Raw genomic sequence first — 13,285 nt, 5'->3', positions numbered from 1 at the left:
TACAGTATTTGTCTTCCTCTGCTTGTCTTTCTCTGCTAAGTGGCATAATGTCCTCCAGATTCACCCATGTTCTTGCAAATGACAATTTTTTTATGGATCAATAATATTCCATTGTGTGTATGTATACACACACGTATGTATATATTTTTTCTTAATTTATTCATCCATTGATGTACACTTAAGTTGTTTCCCTACACAGGTATTGTGAATAATGCTGCATTGAACATGGGAGCATAGATATCTCTCTGAGATACTGATTCTATCTATCATCTATCTATCTATCTATCTATCTATCTATCTATCTATCTATCATCTATTTATCTATCATCGATCATCTCCAGAAGTGGAATTGGTGGATCATATAGTAGTTCTATTTTAATTTTTTTAGAAAACTGCCTACTGTTTTCCATAATGGCTGTGCCACTTTACATTCCCACTAACAGTGTATAAAGGTTTCCTTTTCTTCATATCCTTGCCGACACTTGCTATTTCTTGTCTTTTTGATAATAGTTATCTTAACAGGTTTGAGGTAATATCTCACTGTGATTTTGATTTGAATTTGCCTAACGAGTGGTGCTACTGAGCACATTTTCATGTACCTGTTAGCCATTTCTTCTTTGGAAATATCTATTCAGGTCCTTTGCCCATCTTTAAATAAGTTTATTTTTATTATATTGAGATGTATGAATTCCTTGTACGTTTTACAAATTAACCCATCATCATATATATTGTTTGCAAATATTTTCTTCCATCCCATAGGTTGCTTTTTCACTCTAGTGATCATTTTCTTTGCTATGCAGAAGCTCGTTAGTTTGGTGTAGAGTCCCTCTTGTCTATATTTACTTTGGTTGCCTGTGTTTTTGGTGTTATATCAAAAAATCAGTGCCAAGATCAAGTCCCTTACATGTTCTTCTAGTTCTATGGCTCCCAGTCTCACATTTAAGTTAATTTTTGAACAGTGTAAGATAGGAGTTCAGTTTCATTCTTTTGCATGTGGATATCCAATTTTCCAACACTATTTATTGAAGACATTATCATTTCCTCATTATGTATTTTTGGTAACTTTGTCAAATATTAGTTGATTGTATATTGGTGAGTTTATCTCTGGGCTCTCTATTCTGTCTCTTTGATTCTTTCTTCTGCTTGGTCAAGTCTGCTGTTGAAGCTTATCTATTGAATTCTTTAGTTCAGTCACTATAGTCTTCAGCTCTAGTATTTCTGTTTGTTTTTTTTTTTTTCTAGCGGTGTCTATTTCTTTGTTGAACTTCTCATTTTGTTCATACATTGTTTTCCTAATTTCATGTAGTTGTGTGTTCTAGCAGTTCACTAAACTTTTGAGAGGATTATTCTGAATTCTTTGTCAGACAGTTCATACGTAGATTTCCATTTATTTAAGGTAAGTTATTGAAGTTTCATTAGTTTCCTTTGGTGGTATGATAATTACTTGATTCTTTGTGATTCTTGATTCTGTTCCTTAATATCTGCTCATTCAAGTAAGCTATCTTCTATTCAATACTTAACAGGTTTGCTTCAGCAAGGAAAGATCTTCACAAGTCAGCTCAGGTTGAGGTACTGGATAGAACGGCTGGTAGCATCTGTGGGCAGGCAAAGATTGTCTTTGGGGTCTCTAGTTGGGTGAGGCTACTTCCCACGCTCCATGGTCTGATGGGGCCACTATTTGGGTTCTTCAATCACTTCTGGTCAGGTGAGGTTGCAGGCTGTGTTCACAAGCAGGGTGGTACCACTGGTTGGACTCTGCAGTTGGACAAGGCTGTGGGCCTGGCTTCACAAATTCTTCTGGTTTCATAAGGTATTGGGCTGTTCTTCTATACCAGGTGGTGATGTTGACTGGACATGTTCAGGTGGAGACACAGGCAGGGCTTCACAGTCAGAAGAGGTCATTGGCTGTGCTCTGCTCTGCTTTTGGGCAAGGTCTCTGTTTGGTCTGTCTGGTCATAAGGGGTTTCCAGCTGCATCATGAAGTTGGGTGGGCTGGAGACTGTGCAAAATGCATTATGGTTGGATGGGGTCATTGTCCAAGCTCTCTCATCAGATGGGTCTGCTGGCTATGCTCTGCAATTGGGCAGGGTCACTGTCTGGGCTCCCTGCCTGAGCAAGGCCACAGGTTCAGAAATCAGGCAGGGGTATAGGTTGGGCTTTGCAGCTTGGCAGTATAATGGGTTAGGCTCTGAACTTACCGAGGGTTGCTGTTCAAGCTCCCTGGTTATGTGACATGAGAGGCTATGCTTAACAGTTGAATAGAGCTTCTGGCTTGGCTCAAGTGGGGCTGTAAGATGGCCTCCACAGCTGCCAGTGTTCTCTGGCCAGGCTTCCTCAGGGTATGCCTGGGAACTCCCTTCAGCAGTTGAGAAGGGCTGTGAATTTGCTTCCCAGTCTGGGTGGGGCAGTGAAACAGGCTCCACAGTGGGTACAGCCTGTTGACTGGGGACCCACATCCAGCATAACTGCCAACCGAGTTCCCTAGTCAGACAAGGCCACCAGCTTAGCTCTGCAGATGGGCAGAGCCACTGGCTGTGATCCCTGCTCTGGCACCATTGCAGGCAGGAATGTAGTTTGCCAAGGTCTGAGCACTGGTTGCTGTAAGCCTTACTCCTCTGTCTCTATCTGATTCCTAGTGGTTGAGCCCCACAGATTCTCCCAATGATCCTCATGAAATAAGACCCAAGTGTGCTTCCTGGGAAGCATCCCATAACACTGGGGAAACTGGCTGTCCACCTTGGGTTCTCTTTTTCCCACTGGAGAAACTATAGGCTCAGGGAGCCCTCTCAGTGTGGCTCTGTGCCAGCCTGGGATTAGTGGGGGAGATGCTGTCAGAGTATAGCCCCTCTTCTTACATTCCTAATGTGGTCCTTCTTGGTCTCTGTGGTCCAGGGAGTCCTTCAGACTCACTCTCAGTGTTTGGGATTTCCTTAATGATGTCTTATCAATGGATGAGTGTTAGTTGGTCTTCTTGTAAGTAGAATGAAAGATGGAAACAGCCTATAACGCCATCTTGATGACATCATTCTCTCATTTTTTTAAAGATGTGTTTTACTAAATAAAATCTTCAAGGAGGGGCGCCTGGGTGGCTCAGTTGGTTGAGTGTCCAACTCTTGGTTTCAGCTCAGGTTGTGATCTCGTGGATTGTGTGATCAAGCCCCGTGTGAGGCTCCACACTCAGTGGGAAGTCTGCTTGAGGATTCTCTCCTTCTGCCCCACCCCCCACCCCGGCTCGTGCTCACTCTCGCTCTCTTGCTCTGTCTCTCAGAAATAAATAAATAATCTTTAAAATCTTGAAGGAAAATGTATTTGAATATATTTTTGTTAAAATATGCTTACATATGCATAAGAAAAAGGGATTTGGAGGCATTAAAAAACAAAGGGACAGTCATGCCTTTTTTCATTATAGTTTAATAGTTAAGAGTACAGACTATGAATCTATACTACATGGGTTCAAGTCCTAGCTTTATGAATTGCTAGCTGTATGACTTTGGGCTGTTACTTTACCTCTCCATGCCTCAGTTACTTCATCTGTAAAACAGAAAAAAATCCAATACTATATACCACATAGAGGTTGTTGTGAGGATTAAATGAGTAGGTACATGGGAAACACTTATAACAATGCCTAACATAAATTAAGTACTATAAAAAATCATTATATTTTAACTCAAACAATTTCAAATTATTTTTTTAAATAAGTAGAAAAATGACTTGCCTTTTGAAACATCTTTTTTCCATCATTCAAAAAGAATTACAAGTGACAGTAATGCAGAACAATGGGTGAAATTGTAAGCTGGGAATGGATTATTTAGGGTTAATATAGAAATGATCTCACAGTCTTTGTGACAGTGTGTTTTATTTTGTAATTAGACTTCTAATGAATGTATGATAAATACTCCTGAATGTGTATGAAGTTATGACTGCAACAATAGTCTTCCCAAAGGTTTTATTTTAATATGAAAAAAACAGAAACAAAAATCCAGTAGTTAGGTCAACTGGTTTACAAAAATAATTGCCTAGAGATACCATAATATACTATGTAACCACCACAAATAATATTGTGCAATATTAATTGACATGGGTATATTTTAATGTGGCATTTTAGTAAAAAACAGTTATTGGATTATATTTATGAATATGTACACATAGGTGCATGCATCTATATCTATGCATATATAAAAGTATGAAAGGTTATACAACCAAATTTTACATGTGGCTTTTATCCAGTGGTAGGATTATGGTTGTATTCTACATTATTTACTCCGTTTAATAACACAAAAATTTTTTTTCTAGGATTTGTTTTCCTAGCAAACAGAAATACAAAGAAAAAATGTTATTACAAGTAAAATTGAAAAATATGTATTCTATTTTCTTTACTGAAAACATAGCAAAGTTTAATATAAATTTTAATACTCAGTTCAGAGCCCTGTGCAAAGAACTGGGTACACATTTAGATTGGAAATAACAGAATAATAGTGTAAGTTGACCACTTTGCAAGTGGAAATTTGACCATATGGTCTGAAAAACGGTCTATAATTTTTTTCTGCTTTTTTTTCCCTTCTAAACATGTTTGCTACAGAAACAACTACGGACCATAAATTTAGGTAAAAGGTAGTCAACATAGTGGCTGAAATTAAGAAAGAATTGAGCACATAGAAGATACCTAACAGTGTATGAAGAAACGAATCCATCCATATACACAATAGATATCTAAAGACCATTTTAAATGATGAGAAAAAAATAATATAAAAATATAAATTATTACTGAATAAAGATTTTGTTTCAAACAAGGGAGAACATTGAGAGAGACAAATCAAGAAACAGACTCTTAATTATGGAGAATAAACTTTATGGTTACTAAAGGGGAGGGAGGTAGAAGGATGGATAAAAAAAGAAATAATGGAAATTATGATTTGATATATAAAAATATATGAATTATAATATATAATTATTTACATATTATATAATGCAATATTATATATGCTTATATGTATACATAAAATTAAATTTTCTTTATATTATCAATGCTACTTTTATTTTATTTTCCCTATCAATGCAATGCAATTTTTAAATGAATTTATATTCTTTGAATAAAAGGCAAAAAATTATTTTTTAAAAATTGAAAAAGGAAAACAAAAAACGAGGTATGTATATTTAATAACATTATATCCACAAAGTTTATAATACCCAGGGAGGAACTTGTGCAAGAAAATGGGCATTCTTCCAACATATCAGTGGAAGTATAAATTGGTATACCCAGGCCACCTGATGGCACAGTTAAAAATTTTTAAAAGACCTCTACTTTTTGATTCTACTTTTATGTATTTATGTAAGTACAATAATTCTGAAGCAAAATTACCTACCACAGACTTGGGCTCAATGGGGAAAATTTAGAGACTATATTAAATTCCGAAGTTAGGAAACACTTTTTAAAAAATTCTGATCCTCCTATACGATGATAGTGAGTTATGGAAGAAAGATATTTTAATTATATTTACAATATATTGAAAAAAATTGAAGGAATACATGTGTTCTTATATTTGTTTTAAATATTATGGACAAATAGGCAAAAAATAATCTCTGAAAAGAAGTTGTTGTACATATTTAATATGTATGTCTTTTTTTCAAGCAATGCATCTGTAAAATGAAATAATAAAACAAAAATGCATGGGCTTAACCAATTTCTCATAACTTAAAAAAATACAAACTGAAGAAGATGAGCAGAGAAATATGCCCTTTCTTACATAGTTAATGGGCATCAACTTCATGAAGAAGCATTTGGCAACAGACTGGCTAGGTATATAAGGCAATTAAATCTCTGCACATATCAGCAAATGTTCACTTACAAATGTATTCCCTGTAGAGTTAATTTTACTAGGGAAAAACTTGAACAATTTAAACATATGAAGGGACTGAATTTTAGAAATTGTAGTTCAACCATAAGATGGAACATAAAAACAAAGTTAAAGGAGAATTTTTAATAATTTGGAAAGATGATAGGAAAGACCAATTATAATGAAATGATTCCATAATGAAACAATAAATATTACATTTTGAAGGTATTATTTATGTACATGTTTCAAGTGTTCCAAAGTTTTTTTTGTCAAGTGGTAGAATTAGGAGTGATTTTTACTTTGTTCATAATCAATTTTAAAAAGTTTCTATTATGATACCGTGTTATTTGTATAAAAATAAATGTTTAAACTAAATTTAAACAAAGAAAAAGCAATAGTTCCCATGATAAAATACTGGGAGACTACAGAAATAACTGCAATAGCAAGTCTAGATAACTGTCAAGATTTCCTTCCTCTCACATTATTTGTGTACTCGGTGGGGGTAAATTGACGCTATCTTTGTGGATAGTCATTTAAAAAGGAACACCCCCCCAAATTAAGAAGAAAAAGATTCCAAACCTTCCATGTCTTTTGATCCTACAATTTGCTCTCACCAATGTTTGTCCAGAAAATAATACATTCATGTAAGCAAGGATTGTGCACTATGTATTATTAGCAGCTAGGGTTTGGATAAGAAAAACAAAACAGATGTTCAACACCCAGATGTTTAACGATGAGAAAGCTGTGAAAAATAGTCCCATATCTCCATCTAAATATAGATACAGATGAATACCTGTATCTGTCTATTCCTCTATCAAGCCCCTCCACTAGGACACTAAAGAGCCATGAAACTATTTTAGAATATTTAATGACATGAAAGGAAGTTCAAGAATATCTATTTATACAACTCTATCTATATTATATATTCATGTGTGAAAAAAAGATGTTGAAACAATATATACATTAAAATTCACATATATATCACATGAAAAATACTGGGCGAGTGCACATGAAAATGATTTAGGAATGCATGGCTGGTGACTAGCAATGATGAGTGGGGACATTAAATTTCTTCTGTTAACTTGTCTGCTTTTTTATTTTTCCCTGCAATGAAGCTGAATGATTTTTCTGACAATGGGGAAAAGGGCAGGAAGTGGGCACAGGGGAAAAGAGGTGATAAAGAGCATTTACATCCAGTAAAACAACCCCAAACAGCGAAATACCATTTGCAGCCCATCAAGCTGACCAAGACACGCACATGCACGCACGCGCGCACACAGACAGACACAGACACACACACACACACACACACACACACACACACACACATATCAATTACAGTGACCAGGAGACTATGCAGGGGAAATGGACATACTCTTTTTACTAGCTGTGCTGGCTGGCATGAATGCAAATCAGTACAAGGCTTGTGAAGGGGCCGTTTGGCAACACACAGGAAAAGTCTTTAAAATATCCTGCAAGGATATTTTATTGTGGATCCTGCAAGTCCACAATTAAGAAGACCATCCGGTAGGCTAGCGAAGATTTGGCTTGACAAGGAAGGATTCATTCACCAGAGTATGCACTGTTGGGTTTAAACACAAGGAAAGAACTAGGCACCACCTGAATGTCCAACAATGCGGGATTGATTACAGAAATGTTGAAGATCCATGGATACACTCTGCAGGCACTGAAGATGACATTTCGGAAGCCTGTTGAATAACGCGGAAAGAAGTTCAATGGGTTGATTTTTGTTTGGTTTTAGTTTCTGAAGAAGCAGGTTAATAAACACCACACACGTGAACCATTCTATAACAGTGTGTTAAAAGGGAAGGTGGGGTGGGAATGAGGAAGGGAGGGAGAGAGAGGGAGAGAAGAGAGCCTTGGACAAACAGCACACCAAAAAGTGGTTGTCTCTGGGTAGCGGGATCTTGGGGAACAACTACTCTCTTGGTTTTCCCTCATCTGATTTCCTTCACCTTTCTGATGTTTCTACCATGAAATTGTATCACCTGTGTAGCGAAGGAAGCGAGAATGAAAGTGTTTTTTAAACCAAGCCACAAGGAGAAGAGGCAGCCTATAATCCATCAAGTGGCACAGATTATCAAGATTATTCCCAACGCCCTTAGTGGGTGTGGGGGGAGGGGAGAGGTGGGGAGAGCAGAAGGGAGGGAGAGGGAGGAGGAAGGTAGGAAAGGAGGGAAGAAGAGAGGGAGAAGGGGGGAGAGAGAGAGGGAGAGAGAGAGAAAGGGAGGAAGAGGGTGGGAGAGGGAGAGAGAGGGAGAGGGAGGGAGGGAGAGGGAGAGGGAGGGAGGGAGAGGGAGGGAGAGGGAGAGGGAGGGAGGGAGGGAGGGAGAGGGAGAGGGAGGGAGGGAGGGAGAGGGAGAGGGAGGGAGGGAGGGAGAGGGAGGGAGGGAGGGAGAGGGAGGGAGAGGTAGGTAGGGAGGGAGAGGGAGAGAGATAGAGACAGAGAGACCTGCACTCCCAGTACAATACAATACACTGCTGGTGGGTTAGGGGGGCAAAGAGGGGGGTTGTAAACCGGGTGGGAGCCAAGGTTTGGCTCTGCTGGCTGGCTCGTTCCTGGCATGTCTTCATCGCAAGGTGGCCTCCTCATCGGTGTCTTCCTCGAAATCCTTGACGTCAGCACTGGTGGACTGCCTGGCCCAGGCTCCCCTTTCGGCCTCTCGTTCTTTATGCGACTTGAATCTCCCAACGAAAATTTTGCGGTAGTTCAGGAACATGCCATTCATCGCATCAATGGCCCGCTCTGCGGACTCCTGCTTCTGGAAGTGCACAAACCCGTAGCCCTTGGGCCCCTTTTCGTCGCAGGCCACTTTGCAGGACAGGATGTTGCCAAACGCCGAGAAGATGTTGTACAGCGCCTTGTTGTCGATGGTCTTACCCAGGTTCTTGATGAAGACGTTGCCCACCCCACTCTTGCGGAGCGAGGGGTCCCGCTGGGACCACATGATCCGCACCGGCCTGCCCTTGATGACATCAAAGTTCAGGGTTTCCAGGGCCCGCTTGGCGTCCACCGGCTGCTGGTAGTTGACGTACGCGTAGCCCAACGAGCGGCGGGTGATCTTGTCCCTGCAAATGCGGATGGAGAGGATGGGCCCGGCCGGGCTGAACTTCTCGTACAGCATTGCCTCTGTCACTTCAGGGTGCAGGTCGCCCACGTACAGCGAGGCCATGGGAAAGTCTGGGTTCCCCTCGGAGCCCCGGCTGGTCTCCGCATCCGCATCTGCATCCGCAGCATCCGCAGCTGCCGCCGCCGCCGCCGCAGACACCGCCGCCGCCACCTCCGCATCCGCATCCGCCTCCCCCAAGGAGGGCGCCGCAGCCTCCGCTGCTGCTGCGGCGGCGGCGGCGGCGGCGGCGGCGGCTTCAGCCGCGCTGGCCTCCACAACCGCTGCCGCCAGGGCGGCCTCCGCCTCCTCCCCCTCTGCCAGGGCGGCCGTCGCCTCCCCCCGGGAGGCCTCCGCCACTGCCTCCTCTACTGAGGCCTCGGCCTCCACCTCAGCCTCCACCTCTGCTTCCGCCTCCGCTACGGAGGCCTCCGCCACAGCCTCTGCCACGGTCGCCGCCGCAGCCTCCGCCGCCGCCGCTGCCGCCACCGCCGCCGCCACGGTCGCCGCTGTCGCCACGGTCGCCGGTGCCGCCAGGCCGCTGCCGCGACCTCCCTTCCCGCGAGCTGGGGGGCGGAGAGGCGGGAAAGGGCAGGAGGGCGGGTGGGCGCTGGAACCCGGCCGGGGGCGCGAGCGGGAGCTGGGGCCGGGACCCGGGGCCAGGCGATCAGGCGAGTCCAAGTCACTTGGGACAGCAAGCGAGCGCTGCCAGGAGCGCACCGGTGCGAGTCGCCGCAGCCTGCAGCCTGCTGCTGCCGCCGCCGCTCGGTCGTGGGCTAGCGTGCGGGGCGCGGGCGGCGGGCGGGCGGGCGGCGTGTGGTGGGGGGCGGGGGGTGTTGGCGTCTGTGGTCCGGGCAGCTGGGAAGGCTTCTGTCTCTTTGGTTCCCCCTGTGGCTGCTGCGGGGCTGTGGGGCCGCGGGCTGTGGGAGGGGGCGGGAGCCTTGGGGCGGGGGAGGGGGGGGAGGGGGCGGGGGGGAGTCCTCAGCCTCTCAGGCTCCCTGGATATTTATGAAGAGGAAGGCAGGGAAAGGGCTCCACTGTGGACTGAGGGAATACGGGTTAGACTTAGAGGGTTTTGTTCTATCCCCCTCTCCCCATAGAACATTTAAATGATTAAATCAAGTACCTTGCAAGAGCGAGTGGGTGGCGTGGAGAATACACTTGCCTGGCCTAAACAAAGCCGAGAAAGACGGGTTTCTCACATCCAGGGGTTCTCCCCACTTCCGCTCATACACACTCCCCAACATCACCGCCACCAAAGAAACAAACTCTGAGCAGGAGCTGGGGCCAGTGGGGCAAGCTCCCCCTGCAGCCTGCTGACCCATTTTCTCAGAGATTCCTCCCCCTTTTCCAGCTCTTTCCCCCCTCTGCAACACTTGCAGAGGAGGGAATAAAGAACACGTATTCATTCATTCATTCATTCATTCATTCATTCATTCATAATGCCACGCCACAAATATTTATGGAGCCTGTGCCGGTCCCTAGGGACACAGGGGTCTGGGAAGCAGGAGACATAAGCTGGGTTTGAGCTTGTGCTTGGGAACAGACGGTCTGGGCAGGAAACCCTGTCCCTGCTCCAGACTATGGGAGACCTAGAGACCTGGGGTTCTTCCGCACCCCCCTGCCAATTCTTCCTTCCCGCCCACCCAGCCTCCAGACAAGCAGCCCGACAGAGGGGGGATCAAGAGCACCCTGTCCTTCGTGCTGTCTTCAATGATACCCTGAGAAAAGCCAAACCAAGGGCTGGGGACAGGGCCTGGTCCAGAGCCAAGCACTTGTTTGTTCTTGCAAAGTTTACCAACACGAACCAAGAAATACACATCCGTGTTCAAAACAGAAACAAACCCTGAAATCTCTAGAATGAGGTGCCTGGTCCCAGTTCATCAGCTAATATTTGTGACAGCCTTATCAAGTGCTTGGCACTGGGAGCTAAGGGACAGGCCACGTGATAAGTGAACGGTGAGTGTTGACGTGTTAGAGGTGTGGGGCCGGCTGGGAAAGGTGAGCAGTAGTATGTGCTGTGGAAGCAGAGAGGCCACACAGGGCCAGATGCTGAGGGGACAGACAAGTGAGCAACCACTAGAGCAGAGTGTAAGAGAAGCGAGGGTCCCACTTGCTCCAGAAAGGAGGGCGCAGCCACTAACCCTTCCTGGTAGGAGTCAAGTGGGGCTGCACAGAAGGTGAAAGCCCCCAGGTGAGCTCTGAAAGATGAGTCCACCCTGTGAAGGCAGGAAGGAAGGCATTCCAAACAGAGGGATCCAGTCTGTGCCCAAGGCCCTGTGGCATGCTAGCACACACAAAGCCACTTCTGGTCATGGCCAATAATCTGGCGTGCACAGACATCATGGTCTCCAAGAGCATATGGCAGGAGATGGAGCTGGAAGCTGTGGGGCCCTGAAAAGCCAGCTAAGGTGCTTGGACTCTGTACCCAGGCTCACAGGCACCACTCAGCACGTTCAAGGAGGGAATCGCTGTCATCAGGTCCTTAGAAAGAGTACAAATTAAACATCAATACTGAAAGTAGAGAGTAGATCTTAAAAGTTCTCATCACAAGAAAATATGTGTAACTACGTGAGGTGATAGATGTTAACTAAACTTACTAGGGTAATCATATATATACATATATATACACACATATATATATACATATATGTATATATATACACCTGTATCTATATCTATCTATCTATCTATCTATCTATCTATCTATCTATCATCTATCTAGCTATCTATAAAATCATTGTGTTGTACACCTTAACCTTATACAATGTTACATGTCAATTATATCTCAATAAAGAACTGGGCAAAAGAAAAAAAACAACCAACAATACATATATAAATGTGCATGTGCCCTCCCCTACACACAATGGAGACAGAGATGATAGAACAAAAAGACAGTCAGATGTGACCAGTTCCAAAAGAGTCAGATCAACCCTTCCCCCTGTTCTTCCTTTCCTCCCATAAATAGGCGTTTCTCACTTACTGTGAGCCAGGCATTGAACGGTGTGGGGTTTGGGCTCAGATACTAAAAAAAAAAAAAATCAAACCCTCAGGACATCTCACTGCGCTCAAGTTCAGGCTGTCCATAGACATAACAGAAATGCCAGCAGAAAGCAATTGGTGCTATCTCATTGGACTATGGTGGCCATGGAATTTCATCTGCCCAGCACATGTTCTCTCCTCCCCCTCATTCCTGCCCATCCACCTTCTTTGGGTAAATAAAGCTGTTTTTTTGTGGTGGCAGTGTTGGCTGGACCTAGGCAGTTGCACATGACAGAACGACCCCCGAGCCTGCCGAACTGACCGAGTCACTGTGGGATGTGAGGCAGTGAGGACTTTCCCATCGCTGGCTGGAAAGCATCCCAAGGTGGCTGAGAAGCAGGCACACAGATATGTACCTCCCCAGCTTGCAAAATCCAGCCCACTGCCCCTAGACAGGGCTAGTGCCAACAAAGGAAAAGGACGGAGATGTAGGAAAAGCCCAATGGATAGCCAGTGCTTGACCAAGGTGATCACTCTCACTGCTGTTAAGAGCCATCTCCTGGGGGGTCTAGGTTGCTTGTAGGCAGGAGGCAGATGAGCTGTGCCTCACCATTCCAGGTGGCCATCCAAGAGGGAGCCGAGGAGGAAGAGGCTGGGGGAAACCATGATTTCTGGGGGGTAGGGGATGTGCGGCTGATGAGAACTAGAACTTCTTGGCCCGTTGTTGGAGACGGAAATGCCAAGCAGGACCGATTCAAGGACCAGGGCTCAACAATATCTCTTTCACTGGCTTGGACTTCCAGCCCACAGAGCAAACAGAAATCAGTGAAACAGCAGGAGAAAGAGGGTCAAGGAAGGCATGCTGTGGCCAGCAAATTCCCAAACCTGTCAAACCTGAAGACAATCCCTAGGCCCCTGCACCTCCAGCAACAGGAACAGGGCTACTAAGTGACTTGTCACTAAGTGGCAAGGAGAGCAGCTGGGGAATGCTCTCCAAGTCCTTTCTCACAGAGACCTCCATGGGGTCCCCCCTTGGTCTAGTCCATTCCTGGCCAGTCCCTGCCATCTACAATCAAAAATGTTCTGACTACCAGACCCTGTGACAGAGGCAAAAATGATAAGCCCTATGGAGCATCAGTGGAGGGAGGGAGAGGTCTCTTTCTTGTGGGAGGAAGTGTGACTCATTTCACTCATCTGATGATTTGACAAGTATTTAGGGAGGGCTTATGCTGTACCTGGGATTCTTCTCCGCAGAAGGTCCCTGTACTCAGGGAGCTTATTTTCTAGTAGGGAAGACAGACAGTAAACACATCACAAAATATCAAAGCATTTAAGGTTGCT

General features: G+C 44.5%; 1 protein-coding gene across 1 annotated transcript; it reads right to left on the bottom strand.

Annotated features, from left to right (window-relative positions):
• Positions 1 to 8,358: 8,358 nt before the first annotated feature.
• LOC113246576 (polyadenylate-binding protein 1-like 2) lies at positions 8,359 to 9,043 on the bottom strand. Its single transcript, XM_026487179.2, has one exon. It carries the CDS (start codon positions 9,026 to 9,028, stop codon positions 8,426 to 8,428), a length of 603 nt encoding a protein of 200 aa, XP_026342964.1. The 5' UTR covers positions 9,029 to 9,043; the 3' UTR covers positions 8,359 to 8,425.
• Positions 9,044 to 13,285: the final 4,242 nt, after the last annotated feature.

Source organism: Ursus arctos, chromosome X, assembly GCF_023065955.2.
Source record: "Ursus arctos isolate Adak ecotype North America chromosome X, UrsArc2.0, whole genome shotgun sequence".
Lineage (NCBI taxonomy): Eukaryota > Metazoa > Chordata > Mammalia > Carnivora > Ursidae > Ursus > Ursus arctos.
The sequence above is the reverse complement of the archived record's forward strand: the minus strand, read 5'-3'. Positions and strand labels throughout refer to the sequence as shown.

Excerpts from the sequence above, each read along its gene's own strand:
- LOC113246576 (XM_026487179.2), bottom strand. The coding sequence starts at position 9,028 with ATGGCCTCGCTGTACGTGGGCGACCTGCACCCTGAAGTGACAGAGGCA.